At 37.2% G+C, this 17,690-nt stretch overlaps 1 protein-coding gene across 1 annotated transcript in view; it reads right to left on the reverse strand.

Annotated features, from left to right (window-relative positions):
- DHX34 (DExH-box helicase 34) overlaps positions 1–17,690 on the reverse strand; it is a 1,598,514-nt gene that overhangs the window by 1,042,523 nt on the left and 538,301 nt on the right. The window contains exons 6-7 of the mRNA XM_044078772.1: positions 11,776–11,950; positions 10,551–10,744 (exon numbers count right to left, since the gene is read on the reverse strand). Coding sequence (XP_043934707.1) covers positions 10,551–10,744; positions 11,776–11,950 — 369 coding nt within the window. The remainder of the gene's footprint in view (positions 1–10,550; positions 10,745–11,775; positions 11,951–17,690) is intronic.

Below are 17,690 nucleotides of genomic sequence, written 5' to 3' on the forward strand. Positions count from 1 at the left end.
TATGAGATCTGACTTCTATATCTGTGTGATTGAGAGAAGTGTTTGTGAAGATGCTTTTGAGAGGTCCTAGAGATTTGGAAAGAAACGGCGATAGCTTGGTATTACTGGTATTTAGAAAGAGGAGTTTTCCAAAGAATCAGGATTCTGTGAAGATAAAGCCATTTTGAGTAATGGCGTGTCAATGGGGAAGAGTGTTTGATGAGCAGATAAAGGTGGAGTCATCGGAGTACTGGATGAGGGAAGCCTCTTGGAAAGATTTATGAAAGCTGTTAATAGATATGTTAAAAGAAGAGGTCCAAGGATACAGCCTTGAAGCACACCAGTATGAAGTGGGAGAAAAGATTGTTGCCAATGAGAAAGGTAGCTAGATAAGCAGCTGAGTGTTGTATTAGACAGACCAAGTGCCGACATTTTAGAAAGTAATTTAGAGTGAGAGTCTGTGTCAAAGGCATTGGAGAGATCTAAAACAGGGAAGAGACAAAGTTATTGTTATTTGTAACTTTGATGACATTAACTAAGAAGGCAATCAGGGCAGTTGTTGTGCTACAGTATGGGCAAAAACCATGTTGAGTAAAGGTTATTAGATTTTCTTGAAGACAGAACTAAAACATTTGCTGACGCATGCTCTTTTTTTAGAATGTTAGAGAGGGGTATAAGACAGCAATAGGCCTAAAGTTTGTCATTTCAGAGGAGCTGCCTCCTTTGTTAAGACCTTTGCATGATTAAGAATTTTTTTCCAAAAAAATGAGACATATGATTCTTGAACTGATCTGCTGATCAAGATAGAGACATGATAAGCAATGAAAGTAGCTGCAAGCTTTAGATGTTCTGTAGGTTGTCAAGAGAGAGTAAGAGCAGTGTTTGAGCTTACAGAGTAGGTGTTTTATATGCGAGGTAGAGACAGCTTTTAAGGAGAAGAGGGGTTTATTGGAAGTGGGGATCTCATCAGGGCCGTTGTGTGTTTGTATGGGATTTTTGTGTTATTCAGTTTATAAAATGGGAGTAAATTTATTAGCAGTTTCTAAGGGAGATCTATCTGGGCAGGAGGTGGGTAAAGTAAGAGTTCCAGGGTGTAGGACTTTGTTAATGTAGAACTAAAAGTTTTTTTTATGGTTTATTTGTGGTTCTAAGCAATGCTGTTTTTCATTAGCAATGACTTGAATGTTAGCAAGGTTAAGTAGATGCTTATAAGTTTGAAGAGGAGCAGGAGATTTGGTTCAAAGCTTTGTCTCTCTTGTGCATTAGTGTGTAACTAGCGTGGCATAGCCCAGACAGTCTGGTGGATTTAACACATTTTCATCTGATGTAGGGTACTGAGAAGTAATGAACTGAACTGAAGTGCAGCATCTTACACAGGTAAGATGTAAAGATTTGACCAGTTAAGGGATTAAAGAACACTGTTGAAAAATATCAGGTTTAAAGTTGGGCAGGTTATGGCATTCTTTAAGAAGTTGATCTTTGGAGTTGTGTTTTTTTAATCTCTGGATGTAGATGGGATAGTGGTCACTGAGTGAGTTTGGGTCTACTTGATATTATCGAATTCTCACTTACCCAAAAATTACATTCACGAGACGACTTTGCCGAAAATGTATTTTAACGAACACCCTAATCAATGAAGTTGTACTCCAGAAAACTAACCACTTGGCCACCATGGCAAACTTTGCTTTTTCCCCACTATAACAAGATCTCAGAGTTGGTATATTTAGTTGCGGGGTGTGGAGGTGAAGTCCCCCACTTGGGTGGGTTTGATTTGTTTCAGTGAGTTTTTTGGGGGGCTTTTTCGTGGTGGCCAAGTGGTTAGTTTCCCCAGAGTACAACTTTGGTGATCCGGGTGTTCGTTAAAATACGTTGTCGGCAAGTCATCTCGTTAATGTAATTTTTGGGTAAGTGTTAATTCAATAATATGATGTAGACCAGTGAGTCTGGGAGGGTTCTTGGAGAGCTTTTATTGCTTAGGATTTGAAACTAGGATACAATCTAGAATGGAGCCAGAGATTTTGTTGGGGAGGGTATGGGACGTTATAAGTTCTGTAAATCCATATTGGTTGATGCTATTTGAGGGACAGTCTGTTGAAATGTGCTGATGCTATTTGACGGACAGCCTGCTGAAAGGTGCTGCCAGTCAGTGTTGATATCACTAAGGACTGTAGTTTTAAAGGATATGGAACATGATATCCAGTTAAAGATATTTTCCAGGACAGGGATATTTCACCTGGAGGGATATAAAGGGCAAAGATACATAGATTTTATGATTGTTTAGTTTCAGGTTAGAAATTGGTATCGCTGCAGAGCGAAATGTAGGTAGGACAAAGCATGAGGGACAGAAAGCAAGGTCATTTGAAAATAAGATGGCTACACCACCAGATTTTTTGTGTAATCTATAAGCTTTTATAATATTACAGCCTTGAGGAAGAATTTCAGTCTTTGATGTGTGGCTTAAGCCAGGTTTCAGTGAGGATGATAATGTCAGGTGAGTAATGAGAGATCCAGGAATGGAATTCTGTTAGACTGTTAACTATACTTTGGATGTTGATGGAAGAGATTTTTAGGTTTCTTGGGAAAACAGAGGAAAGAGCTGAGCCAAGTATGTTTCTAAGAATCAGAAACATTCAGTTAAATTAACCAACTGATGGGTTAATGTTACCAATGTAACTACAGAGAAAGTAACAGAACAGTCAGTAGTTAAAAATGCATTGAGTCCACCTTCATCAGAGTTCAGTATGGGAAGGAAAACAGTTGGATTAGCAGCTTGGGTTGTCAGTATGGGTCAATCCTCAATAAAAGGAACAGCAGCAGTACACTTAAATGCTTGATTTTTCTAAGGGAGACAAGCTGCTCATGGGTAAGAAAACCATACCTATCAAGATGTAATGGCTTTAACAAGCCTGAATTATATTAACAGATGAAGTGTCCCTTTCCTTTAGGAACAATGGCTGCAGGCTCAGTAGTGCAGATGTTTTTTAGCAGCTTACCAAGTGGCTCCCAAATGGCATCAGTCTATTTACTGTCTGCAAAGAAGAAAGACAATTTTATGCATTAGACTGACAGGTGACTTTCAATACTCTATGGAAGGGGCAATCTTGTAAGCCTGGTGGTATCTAAAGGTGTCAGTCTATATGCTGTCTGCATTGAAAAAAATGTTGTAGGTTGCAAATCCTCCTAGTCCCCTTTGGAATGTACCTCATGGGACAAATCAAACTAGAAAGCCCCCATATGTTCCTAAAAAAATTCCCTGGTTTAAAAACCTTAAGCTAGTAGAAAAGGCTGGAAGCATTGTCCCTTTATTCAGTATCTTACAGACTCCTGATGGAAGATCTAGGCCTTGTCTTCCATGTGTTTAGGGATTCAGTGGCCTTTGATGTCTTGTATCTCCACAAATCAAATAATCCACCAAATACCACAACCATGGATCTAAATATTTATCAAATAATGCAACATCCCTTGATTCCCTTTATACAGGGCCTGCCCAAGTTACACAAGGATCCTGTAAATCCACCGCTTAGACCTATAGTGTCTGGTAGAAAATGAAGTACATAGTCTATGTCCATCTTTCTAGAAAAGCATTTCAGATCACTTGTCAATACCAAATCACATATCCTGAGTGACCCCCAGACAATTTCTGATTGATCTTTGAGTTTACACAGGCTGATTTGATGTAGAGGGATGTTACTTGGTAACCTTGGATGTAAGTTCCCTCTTCACAGTTATACCAAATATGTTGGGTATTGAATGGGTGGTACAATATTTGATGGAACAATATATGTTTAGTGATAGTAAGGTTGAATTACTTTATTTACTTGAGTTGGTTTTATATAACAATGTATTTGTTTTTGATGGTAATTATTTTTGCAAAGAGATGGTGTAGCAATGGGCACATCATGTGCCAACAGCTACGCCAATCTCATTATGCTCATCTGGGAACTTAAGCACATATTGGTTGATACATATGTAAAAGTCATTTTATTTTACAGATGTTTTATGGAGGATTTATTTTTGATTTGGAAGGGTACACGAGATGAGTTGGTTATGTTTATAGAAGAGATTAATGCTAGTACTACATTTCTGAGATTTACAGCTAAGTATTCTAAAATAGAAATTAGTTACTTAGATGTACTTATCAGAGTATCAGGCAGTGGAGAGATGGATACGTCACTATACAGGAAACCTTGTTACAGGAACAACTTTTTACACCTCACAAGCATGCACCCTAAATATGTATTTGATAACATAGGGCAAAGACTAAGAGTTTTAAGAGTGAATGTCAGTGAAGGCAATTTTATGGCTGAAATGAAAGACCTGGAGAATAAGTTGGTGGATAGGGGCTACAAGAGATGTAATGTACAAGTACTGAATAACGTCTCTGATGTTAGAAAAGGTAGAGGCAGACCCTTCTTTTCTTCAAATCCAGCTTCTATTCACCTCAAGAGACTGAGTGATAGTAAATGCAGGGTACCGGTGACTTATTCTTACACTACAGGGTATGTCTTGGATATTCCAAAAAACAACCAGAGCACTTGGAAAAAGCCCACGACTCTTCTCAGTGTAGTTTATATTTTATTTAACACTCCACACAAATAAAAAAAACACACATAAAAAACAGCCCCTTCAGGCCTTTATACGCCTAAGCATAAATGCTTTCTTAACAAACATATAGCGTTTTCGTCTGCAACCAAACTTCCTCAGATGAAATGCATACATAAAACAGAACTCGACTTAAATACTTTCTTACTTAATCAATTAGAATATTTCATTGGCAGAAAACCTTATAACACCTTATAACACTTCCCCCAAATAAAATCTTGTTAAGAAGTACATAGAACTCATAATTCAAATGTAGCCTACATTCATTTCCTAAACTAGTTAGTAATATCAATCATAAAACTTTATAAAAATTCATTCATAAAATGTGTTTATAAAAAACACATTCCTAAAAATGTTCATTATAATATCAAAAGATATTTAATAGCTCCATCTAGTGGACATCTTAAAAATTGCATCAGTAACCAAAAATTTGATCCCTTCAGTAAAATTCAAGCAAGTACATTATCATATTAAAAAAAAATAATAATTATCTAAAAAGATTTTTTTGTTTAAAAGCAATAAAATAGATGACTATTAAAGTTTTGCTGACCTTTATTTCAAAATTGGCTTGGGAAACTGAATCATTAAGCCCTGGAAACTTTGTAGCTTCCAATGTTAATTGCCAGAAAAGATCTTTATATTCAAGACGGACTTCCCATGGACCACCCCTAATGTCCTTAAGTACCACTTCTAGGACAAAAAAGAAAAATCTGGCTTTTTCAGAGCATTATTTTTACATGTATTCCTAATTATCATAATTATGCTCATATATTCTACTTTTCAACTTTCTTTCTGATTTCCCCACATAAAATGCATCACATTTATTACGTTACTAAATAGACTATACCACTTGTTTCACAATTTGCAAAACATTTACTCATAATTAACCTGTCCCTACTAACAAGTTATACTGTATCTGTTCTTTTTATACATGTACATTGAGAGCAGCATCCACAATTAATAGTAACCACTTTACCTTTTTTTGAGCTATAAATTCATTCTTATTATTTTCCAAGATATTTTTAATACTTCTACCCTTACGATAGGTCCATTTAAATGGTTTGTTAAAAATAATCTCCAGGTCTGATGTGGTAGTAAACCTAGCCCATTCATTCTCTAATAATTCTCTGTGTATAAATCACTGTTAAAATCTGTTAGAAAGTTACTAACCAGTACTCCATTAACCTTATCTGACAAGTCTTGCTAATTTTCTTTCCTTGTGGACATACCCTCACCTAAAATAGGCTTGAATTTCCCCTTCCTTTCCTGTCTTATTTCCTCTTCCACTTTCTTAATCAAATCCACTGGGTAGGCTCTTTCATAAAACATGTTGAATAGTTTTTTACATTCATTCTCAAAGTCACTATCCTTTGATGTCATCCTGCTTCCCCTTACATATTGTCCTTTTATTATTCCTTTTTTCTGATAAAAGGGGTGTGCACTATTAAAAGCTAAATATGAATTCGAGAATGTCTCTTTCCTATATACTTTAGAACTAAAGCTACCATCCTGCTTAGAAACAGAAATGTCCAAATCTTCAAGCCTGTTTCTATTTTATATGTAAATTGTAAAAACCCACTAGATTCTGATATATATATTTAACAAATTCTAAAAACCTTTCTTCTGTATCATTCCATAAAAAACACATATTGTCCAGGTATCTTTTATACAATTTTCCAACAATTGACATACCTGGAGCCTAAAATAAAATTTCTTCCCAAAATGAAAGTATAATATTAGCATACGGGGGGGCACATCTTGCCCCCATTGCCATGCCTTGTTATTGCTGAAAAAATTCACCTTCATAGTGGATAAAATTATTTTTAGCACAATTTCCATTAAAGTTAAAATCAGATAAAAATCCTTGTTAATAAATTTGCCATACTTCACTAAGGCTTCTTCGAACCATTTCATCCCTTCTACATGTGGGATAGAAGTAAATAAATCTACTATGTCTATTGTAATAAAAATTATACTGTCATCATATATACTCTCTTTAATATTCCTTAGTAGATCTCATGAATCTTTAACCAGTCCCTGGCCACTCATAGCCATCTCATTTAATTTCTTGTCTAAAAACTTTGCCAAATGGGCAGTAATTGACCCCTCTGAGGCAACAATGGGTCCCAATGGTGGATTTTGAACACTCTTGTGTACTTTTGGAATTCCAAATATGGTGGGAGTCATGGGATTTTCTACATGTAGGAAGTTATAAGTACTCACATCAATGGTGCCTTCAACTAATAAACCATTCAATGATAATTCCACTTTCTTATTCGCAATATTAATTTCATTTATAGAAACTCTTCTATACTTTCTTGTACCCTCCAAAATCTCCATCATTTTTGCTTCATAAATCAAATTATCTATAATAATAGCACCCCCACCCTTATCCGGCCTCATGACTCTCACTGATTTGTCTTGACTCAATTCTTTTAATAATGTATTTTCTTCTCTTGATAAATTAAAGCCAATCATATGCTTATTTATTTCAGTAAATTCTTTTTCCATTAAAGCCTCAAGATGTAAGGGTGGGTTAAAAGTGATTCTCCTTTTTAATTCTATATCCACTCGTGGATTAAATTCTTCCCCAAAAAAAGAGTTCCAAATTTTTCTTTCTCAAAAATAATTTTAAGTCAATATTAGCGCTTTGCTGATGCTTGTTTTACTTTTTGGGATAAACTTAAACTCTTTTGATAACAGGTTAAAATAAGTCTCATTCACTTTTTTACTGCTATAATTGTAAATGTTATACCCCCTAAAACTAAATACACTTCCATCTTGTTTTATACAATTAGTATCTGTTAAGGATTCTGCCTGTTCCAGTGGTTGTATCTCCTGCCCCCCCCCCCCCATACTGTAATATATTGGTGGTCGATTCCTTATCCTTTCTGACCTTCTTAAAGCGGGGAGTTCTAAAGGGTCTTGTAGGTCATATGCATGTTCATTGTTCCCATTTTTTTCCACATTGTAAGTTGTCCCACGCTCATTTTTTTCCCATTCACAAACCTACTATCCTTAGCCCTGTTCATTGATGTTTTGGATATTATAAGGAAGCATTGGCCCATTATAACAACGAATAATGATGTTAAAAAGATGGTGGGTGAACAACTTAACTTTATCTTTAAGAAGAAACGATCTTTAAAACAGATGCTTTGTTATCCAAAACAGTTCACTGATGCTAAAACTACTAGGAATAAAATGGGTTCCACTTATAAAGGAACTAGACAATGTCATACTTTTAAGTGCTGCAGTTATATTGACACTACTGGTATGTTTATACACCAGATCAGGGTAAACAGTATGTGTTTGATGTTCAAGCTACTTGTACTTCTTCTCATTTGGTTATTTAGCATGCTGCACTGCCTGCACAAAGTTCTACGGAGGCATGACTGACAGACAGTTGAAGGAACGTAGAGTAGAACACTTAAGACACATAGATAATGGTACTGAGTGCAGTGCTCTTTCTAAACATGTGAAGTTCACCTCACACACACATTGTTTTAAGTTTCAAGTCATAGCACATAAAGCAGCTACTAACAGGCTGGGTGATGTTAGGAATGCTACTGAAAGCTTAGAGACCAAGTGGATATCTAGGTTAAGTGCTGATTATGGTTCAGGACTAAATGATAAAGTCCCCCTTACATCTTTGTTACAGACACGCTCACTTTTTGGATGAGCTTTATATACACTTATATGCATTAGTTGATTTTAAGTTTATTTCTTATTTTTACATTTTTATTACATTTATTGTTTGTATTCTTTTAATACATAATTGCTTAATTAGTTGATTTGCTAGTTGAATTTCTGTATAAACTGCTGTGTGTGACTGCATTTTTATACTGACATCTGAAGAAGCAGCAAGAGCTGTGAAAGCGCTTATGTTGTTTTAAAATAAAAGATTGTTCGTTTTATGCTGAGAACTTGGTGTCATCCCCATCATTCTACTTTTTTGGACTACTTTACTCTGGTTAATGTATTCTTTGTTCAATGAGTTAGTCCCAATAGGCCAGTATCCTCTTTTCCAGGAAGACTAGAGGTGGCATTCATACTGAGAATACTCTTTTTTCAATAAGCGACATGGCATCTTTTAAATCCAAGCTGCCACCAACTTGGGCAGTTGGGGCCTTGGTTTAACATCTCATCAGAAATATGGCACACTCAGGAGTGCAGCACCCCCTTACACTGCACTACACTGACAACATTAGAAAATGAATCCAACTACCTGGTGTGGGAACAAAACCCACAACCTTCTGCACCAAATGAGTGTGCTACCTGTTGAGCTAGTGACTGAATCGACAGAGTTTCCAGAATACTTAGGAATGGGATTCTGGAACACTTAAGTGATAACAGATGTAAAAATACCACAGATGCTCTTTCTGTACGTACGCTTTTTATTTTTTAAGTTTTTATTAAATTTTAACTGAACATTCTCTACATACTCAAACACCCCGATTTTGAATTTGCTGGGACTGATCCTATTAACATTTATAATCCAAATAAAATGGGCTGGCATGATAAGTTAGTAGAGGGTGTAATTAATCTATGTTTAATTTAGGGGCATTAGTTCAGCTATATCTGAATGAATGTTTTTAAATGGTGATTATCTGCATTCTGGCCACAAGATGTAACTGTGGTACTCTGTTTTTACTAGCTAAATTTTCTGAGATCACATCATCATCATCATCATCAGTCAATAAGTTGTGTTTATATATTGTCTGGTTTTAATCAGAAACATTATTAATAAGTTTGTTTAGCCAAAAGTGAGACAAAGGTGTTAATTATGTGTAATGATTGATTACATGAAAAGGGAAACAATTTCAACAGAAAAGGAAGCTTGGATTTTTTTAATATTTTTTTTGTAATGTCATTTTAGAATCTCGTCTGCACTGTTTTACTCTTAAAGTTAAAAGAAACTAAAAAATTAAGTGTAAATAAGTTGTATAACAAATCAGAAACTTGCAGAATTACTTTTTGTTACACTATCAAAAAAGCTGTACCCTTTGTACTTTCTTATGTTAGCCTATTTTTAAGCCAAATGTATGAGATTCTTACAGCTTTCACGAGATTATATTTTTCCAGAGACATATGAGTCAGTGCTTAATTGGAATCAGCTCATTTGAACATTAATTTTGTGTGCAGAACCAGTAATATTAAATTTTAAAGCTCTAACCATTATTTGATTTTTTGCTGCAGCTTTATGGTGAAGACTCTGCTTTCATATTGATGTGCACAGGTCACACCCCTTTCACTCTGGTATCTCACTGTTCATAGTATCATACATCCACTATACAAATAGCTAAGAGAAGAGCTTAATTGCGTTTGGGTTGGGAGGGTGGCCTAATGGTTAAGGTGTTTGCCTTACAAACACAAGGTACAGGTTTTGAGTCTCACAAGGGATAACTGGCTAGGCTTAAAATGGCCCACAAGGGCACTTAGCTTAGTACTAATCTATGAATCTATGAACCTTGATAGGGTTATTTTGGAGCTGCAACAAGGGTTTCGGCAACATAAATGAGAATGGGAATACCAAATGATTGTACTGCTACACCTTTTTTTAAAATTCTATAGTGTTGAAAGGTATGTTTTAACATTTAATGAGAAAAAAGCACGGTGTCTGTTTGCCTTGGCAAGCAGCTATGAGCAATGCAGTGCAGGTTAGTGGAGAAAAAAGAATTCTGAAACCATGAGCTATATAAAAATACTCCGATAATTTGCCCCTGTTTTTTTGTCATCCTGATTTCCTTTAAATAACTCACATTACTAAACAATTCACGTTAATGTATGCAAACTACATCCACAGAATAGGTTCTGACTCTTAAAATATATACTAGCATACTGTGTAACTTTAAGAAAACTAAACATACACAAGATGCATATCACTGACAACTTTCATGAGAGATACTGGTTTCAATAAAGGAAAAGAAAAAAACAAAATAGTGGCTTTCAATCATATACACATAGCCCACCTTCACCCATTCATTGAAGATATTCAGCAGTGTGAAGGGATCTCCATGATCACTCTCCAGTTCTTTTCTTGCTGAGCTGCACTCTAGTCTGGTGTGTGCATTACGCTGGAAAGGCGATTGCACACTAAGTGCTGCTGCGATGGTAAGAACAGGTTCCACAATATGAAATACACAGCCTAAAATCAGCATTTTACCTAAGAAAAGAAATAAAAGCTGATTTCAATACAAGCCAAAAGCAATTTGCATCAAAGCTGCACTACGTCATTATTGTACTGGAACCACATTCCATTCTTTGTCAGTGTTGCCATACATGGAAGTGAGCCCAACATCTCAGAGAAGAGTTCCCATGCCTCTTCAGCAGCTACTGCCATGTGACAGTGACATCACACATATCCAATCAGCAGTACCTATGAGGAGCTGTGAGAAGTGATTCAATACATCCTATGGAAGTTAAGCATGTCAACAAAGTCCTTATCATGAAACTTCATAAGTGAAGTGAGCTCTAGTGCTCATGTGTGTTCAGTTGCTCTGGGTCAGTGTTCTGCTGTTTTCACTAGCTAGCAGAACACCATAAGCTTCCTTTCTAAAATAGTGATGGCTAATCCTGGATTGGCCTACGTATGTACTCAGTCTAAAGACCACAAAAAGTGGCATTTACAGTTGGGGAGGTCTCCCACTGTGTAACAATACAAAGTTAGAATTCAGTTATTACCTTCCAAATACATTAAGTACTCCTTTATCACTGCTATTTCAGTTCAAGAATAGCAGAGAACAATCTAATTTTGTGGTGACTGTTGCTATATGTCATTATATTAAATAAAAAAGTAAATTAATCTCTAGTTATTTTACACTAAAAGGAGAAATGCCACAAATCCCTTAAGATGGCACTATAAATAGCTATAGAAAAACCAACTACACCATGAAAAAACTCTCTAAACATATGACACACAAATGTACAGCAGGTTTGACAATTTCTAGAAAACGTAACTTAACTAGCTATGTCCAAAAAAGTACCTAGCGCTCAAATGTTAAGAGGCTAAGGATGGGGGGAACTTTTGAAGTCTGATCTTTTTACAAAACATAATTTTTCACATAGACAACTTAGCATTACCTCTTTGCACAAGTACATCAAAACATTTAAAGGCACCAAGAGTTGATGCAAACTACTACTGGCTAGACAGAAATATTACTAGTACATGTGCCTTCTGAATAAAACTTTCCTTACCAATGACAACATCTACAGGAAGTTGAGCCAGGAGGTTTCCAATGGTTGTGAGCTGCTCCGTTTCATCAACTGCACCCTGCTCTTGGAGATAACGCACTGCAGTCTCAACACTGGACAGAGGAGGTGGTTCTATGAATGGGAATGTCCGGGGGTCCCCTAGACTCATACTCTTCATCTGGTGAGGGAAAAAGTTACAAAGAAAAAATTAAACCGATCTCATATACCTATGTACAGCTGTAAAAAGATTAAAAGAATCCCTATTAACCTCTGTACTTACTTAATGCAACTGGTCATCATCAAATTATTCCCATTAGAGGAAGCTGCTGACTATTCAGTAAAGCACACCTAGATATACTAAATTCCCTAGCATCAATCAGCAAAAAAAATAAATAAATATATATATATATATATATATATATATATATATATATATATATATATATATATATATATATATATATATATATATATATATACAGGACAGCACCCTGGCATTTGGATCTCGGGTACATGATGTTCAGGGAACAGTAACTTCGGGTTAGATAAGCTACAAGATACCTGTGACTCACACTACCGCCATTCTACATCAATGGGAAGGAAAAAAATGAATGACTCCATTGCCTCAAACAAGACTTAAAATCAGTTTGGGAAAAACATAAATCAGTAAAATAAGATATATAGCACAACTGAAGATGGCCATTTTGTGGAAGAATATCTTATTTTATTTTGAATTTGTTAACTGAGGTAGCGCAATGATTCCACTGGACCCAATCTAACCCCAGGGAAATACTAACTTGAACTATTACAAGGGGCACACAGAATGGTTATGATACAGTAACTTAGAACACACAGACACACTGAAGAAAAAAAAAACACTCATGATCCAGCGTGTAGCTTTCTCTTAATATTAAGTAGGATGCACACTCAGGCAGTCAGCTGCAGAACAAACAGCAATAAAATAATGACTGGGAAATCTATGCTGCTACATGATATGCATAACGGTGTTCAATCACTATGGTTGGAGGAACAGTAATGAATGTTAAACAATACCAGCCAAGACGTGGCTCAGTGCAGCATGTAGAAGTGAGCTGCATAAAAAATTAGGTATGAGGAGTAATAAAAAGGAAAAAAGGAAAGAAAGATCCAAACTCAGGTTTATTAGAGTGCTTGTAACTAAACACTATACATTAAAACACAGTTAGACAAAACACACCAAGCATACTGTAGGTTTAACAAACAAAAACCGTCAAAAAAAATAGTACATAAAAGCAATAGTAACTAAGTTTGGTCATAAGCCAGTATAAGTAAAGACACTTCCAGCAAACTCTTACAACTGACTAGCATGAAGGACGCCATGACCCACTACAGGAAGAGGTTCTCCAGGCATGTGTCTGGTAAGAAAAAGGAGCACCAAATTAATCCAAACGCACTCGATGCACATCCAGAAGCACCTAGAAAAGACACCACATAGGTCAGACAGGACTGCACAGGACCAAAAGCTCATTGAAATAACCTGTCCCATTCTGTGCAAGCCAAAATAAACCAAGTGTAGAAGCTTAAAGGTTATATGTGATAGAATGGAGAGCTGAAACTGGCACTGGAGTAGCAGAGTAATTAAAAATAAGTACAAGTATTTCATTTTTTTATTTTAGATTGTTTACCATGGTAGTGCACTGATTGATTATGATCAATTCAGGCTCATCCCAGAACACAATGTAACAAAAGCATTATAAATGGTAAAATGCAAACTAAAAAACAAAGTAAATGTAATTCAAAGTTACAAAGTGACAAGTAACAAAAAAGTTTTAATGCAAATTCCACTATTTCCAACAAGTTAGAACAAGTTTGAAAGCATTACATGTATCCACAGTTTGTACAAGGTTTTCCAGATCATAACAAAGGACAGTGATATAATTGTCAGTGTATCTGAAGAATAAAGCACTAGGCTTTCAAGTAAGGTCTGACGTGAGAGTTATCAGACTATGCAGTCAGAAGAATAACATTTACATTCTTTTTTCTTGGTTAGATAGTATTTAAGTCAGTGTCTGAAGACCATATAGCTGGTGAGTACAAAGAATAACCAGGCTGCTGAATTTTGTAGATCAGCTGCAGTTCAGTATTAGGGAGCCCAAAGTAGAATGAATTATAGCAGTCAGACTGCATACAGAACCGCATGCAAGCATGGAAAGCTGAAATGGAAGGAAAAGGTATTTTGTGTGGGCAAAGTTCCTTAACTGGATGCATGATTACCTGTCGACAGATGCCATCTGGTCCCTATTTGTAACCTAGGACCACAACAACATTTTTTAACCTTATAAACAAACTCAGCTCATCACTGTCTCATATTCTCATATATATATATATATATATATATATATATAAATACATATACATATACCATACATAATGCTTGGCTTTAAAGCTGGACATCTGGAATCATCATGGCATAACAGCCATGCCCACTATCCTGGAGGTGCTGAATCTCAAGTAATCAGTAGTCACCCAGTTTTTGATGCCATTTCAAATCCTCAAAGGGAGCCACAGCACACATTTGGTCATTAGGGAAGGATAATCGAAAGCAGAAGCTGTGACTCACAGCATATCCATATACACTTTAACAGAATGCCATGGTCCATCATATAAAATGATGGAGAGACAGCAAGATGGCCAAAAGTACAAAATGTGAAGTCCTATCATTAGGACATAATTAAAGGCCTAAGTAAGACTATCTTGATGTTATATGTACTGCAAGATGCAGACAATAATGAGTCATTATCACCGTACACCCATAAAATTGAACAGACCACGATGCTTTGGCAGAGATGGTCTGCACCTGTCGCCCCTGAGCAACCCTGCATTACCAGGCTATAATTCATACCACACCTTTCGGCCACCTAACCTGGACTGAAACACTAAAGGTGGAGGCGTGTCCATATTCATTAAGGATATCCACACCTCTGGGCTAGTTGCTCGGCATAACACATCCGAGATTATCCAGTTGCAACTAACTCTGGGCAAGACTGCAATCCAAATTGTAACTTGCTACAGATCCCCCACCATGCCCCAAGATTCCCACTCCTCATTTCTTGATACACTGGAAAATATTAGGGTACAACCCAACACCCTAATAATGGGTGATTTCAACTACCCCAAAACTGGGAAAACTATTCATGTACCAACTCTTGCTCAACGTTTTCTGGAATTCATAAATTCCAATGCCTAGGATCAACTTATCCACATCCCCACCAGCGGCAGCAATATCCTGGACCTGGTCATTACCAACATGGGCGACTGGTGTTCCACACCAGAGGACAATTCCTCGTCGGTCAGATTCGACCACGCTAATCAGCCTAGACATCCACATCCCGCCCCCACCCCCATTAGGGAAACCACCGTAAAACATTTCTCCAAAGCCAACCTCAAGCTTCTTAAGTTAGAAGTGGCAAACTTCACAACACCCATGCAGACGGACAATAGAGGTACAACTGCTGAATCCTACACAAATGCAATTTATAAGCACTTACACAAGTGCAGGGATCGTGCTATCCCTAACAGAACCAAGATGCTATCCTCCAAAAAAAGGAAGCCAATCTGGTGGTCCCCTGCCATAAACTAACTCTACAACAGAAGAAAGAAATTGTTGCAAAAAAGAGTAAAATCCCATGACTGGCAGAACTCCCTAGTCAGCCTCAGTAAGAACCAGAGATCCCTCATAAAATCTTCCAAAGTTAGCTATGAAAACAAAATCGCCACTGATTCTAAAGACAACCACAAAGCATTCTATAGCTATGTCAAGAATCTCAATGGCAACACTCAGACCTGCTCTGAGTTACAGCATAATAGAACTAAATATACAGAACCAACTGATATTACCAACATCCTGGCAGATAGGTTCAGTGCTAACGTTACCCCCCCCCCACCCCATAAAGGGCCCATCTCTATAGCAGAAGAATGCAAAGTTACGGTAATCACAGCTGCACAGGTAAAAACCACACTCTCCAAAGCCAAGAACACAGCATCCATGGGACCTGACAACATCCCAGGCTACGTTCTACATGAAGTATAGAATGAACTGGCATCCCACCTAAGCACCATGGTCAATCATAGCCTCACCTCAGGCTTTGTGTCCACTGAATGGCGCACAGCGACGGTTATCCCACTCCACAAAAGGGGAGCCACCACGGACCCTGGGAACTACCGCCCCATTAGCCTAACGAGCCTGGTCTGCAAGGCCATGGAACGTATCATCATGGAACTTATAAACAAAGATATTGGTAATCTCCAAACTCTGGACCCCACCCAGTTCAGGTTTGTAAAAGGCAGATCATTATTCTTTGAAGCAGTCACTAAAGCCGTAGATGAGGGTAAGGTGGTCCACACAGCCTATCTAGATCTCGCCAAGGCTTTTGACACCATCCCCCACTCTGGAATTATGGATAAACTCACTAAATTAGGTATAAATCCCTATGGCACAAGATGAGCTGCCAACTGGCTCACTGACAGAACCTACACTGTGAAAGTAGCAGACTCCAAGTCCGACTTCAGACTAGTGACAAGTGGAGTACCACAGGATTCGGTCCTGGGTCTTCTCCTGTCTGGTATCTACTTTTCTGAAGTACAGGCTAACACAGAAAGTCTTTGGCTAATGAAGTTCGCAGATGACTGCGAACTAGGAGCCATAATTGAAACTCCTAACGATGTGGACATCCTACAAAAGGGCCTCAATGAGACAGATGCTTGGTGTCAAAGCCATGGCCTCAAGCTCAATGCCAAAAAGTGCACTGTCATCCCCTTTGGTAAAAACTCTGTACCCATGAGCTACCACATAGGTGGTAGTCTACTTAACACTGAAAGTGTGATAAGAGACCTTGGGACACAGGTGGACAGTAGTCTCTCCTTTGATAATCACATCACCACAGTAGTCAGGAAATCCTTATACGTGGCACACCTCATCACAAAAGGTTTCTCATCCAGGAAAAAAGAGGTCATTGTTCCTCTCTACTAGTCACTCATTAGACCCATTACAGAGTACAATGCCCCTTTTGGTATGTTTATTTATTTTATTTATTTATTTTACATTTGTTTACCGGGTTAGTCCAACTGGATACATATCCCTTTTCAGCAGAGACCCGGGGAGAAAAGCTCCACAGTACAACAGGTATTCAGTTACATTTCAAAAAAGGCAACATAACATGGTAAGGTATAAAATGTTTCTACATAACAGTTGCATGAAAGTTCAGGGAAAAAAGAGAAAAGCATATACATAATTGAGACAAGGTTTAGGTTTGACATTTAACAATTTCATAATAACATGGTAAGGTAGTAAGAAGTAGAGATATAACAGTAGCAAAAATGTTCCAGGCAAAAAGGAAAACATATACATAAGTGAGACAGGGTTTAGGTTTGAGTTACATGTGTACAGTTTATAGATTTTCTAGTATGCAGAGACATCATGTTAAAAATTAGCTATAACTTAAGTAATTCATATGATAAGTAGATTAATAAAAACATATGATTTTAGGACATTATCAACGCTGATATTATAGGCTCACAAGACATCTACAACAAATGGAAAGGCTGCAGAAATACCTCACAAAGAGGATTACTGGCCTCAAACAGATGCCCTATGCAGACCGTCTCAAAAAACTCCAGCTTTACTCCGTCGCATATCACCTACTCATAGGCGATCTCTGCCTAACATACAAAGCTATGTCAAACCCAGAGCTGTTGGACATACTCCACTTAAAGAATTCCAAATCCCTCCGAGCTACATGCTCTAGGGACCTAAACCTTGTCATCACAATAAACAGAACATGCTGGAGGGATAGATTCCTGTCCCAGAGACTTCCCATACTTTGGAACAAACTACCTATCTATATCATACAAAGCTCCTCATTAGCACTCTTCAAAAAAAA

Source organism: Protopterus annectens, chromosome 1.part0, assembly GCF_019279795.1.
Source record: "Protopterus annectens isolate FY-2018-M chromosome 1.part0, PAN1.0, whole genome shotgun sequence".
Classification (NCBI taxonomy): domain Eukaryota; kingdom Metazoa; phylum Chordata; order Ceratodontiformes; family Protopteridae; genus Protopterus; species Protopterus annectens.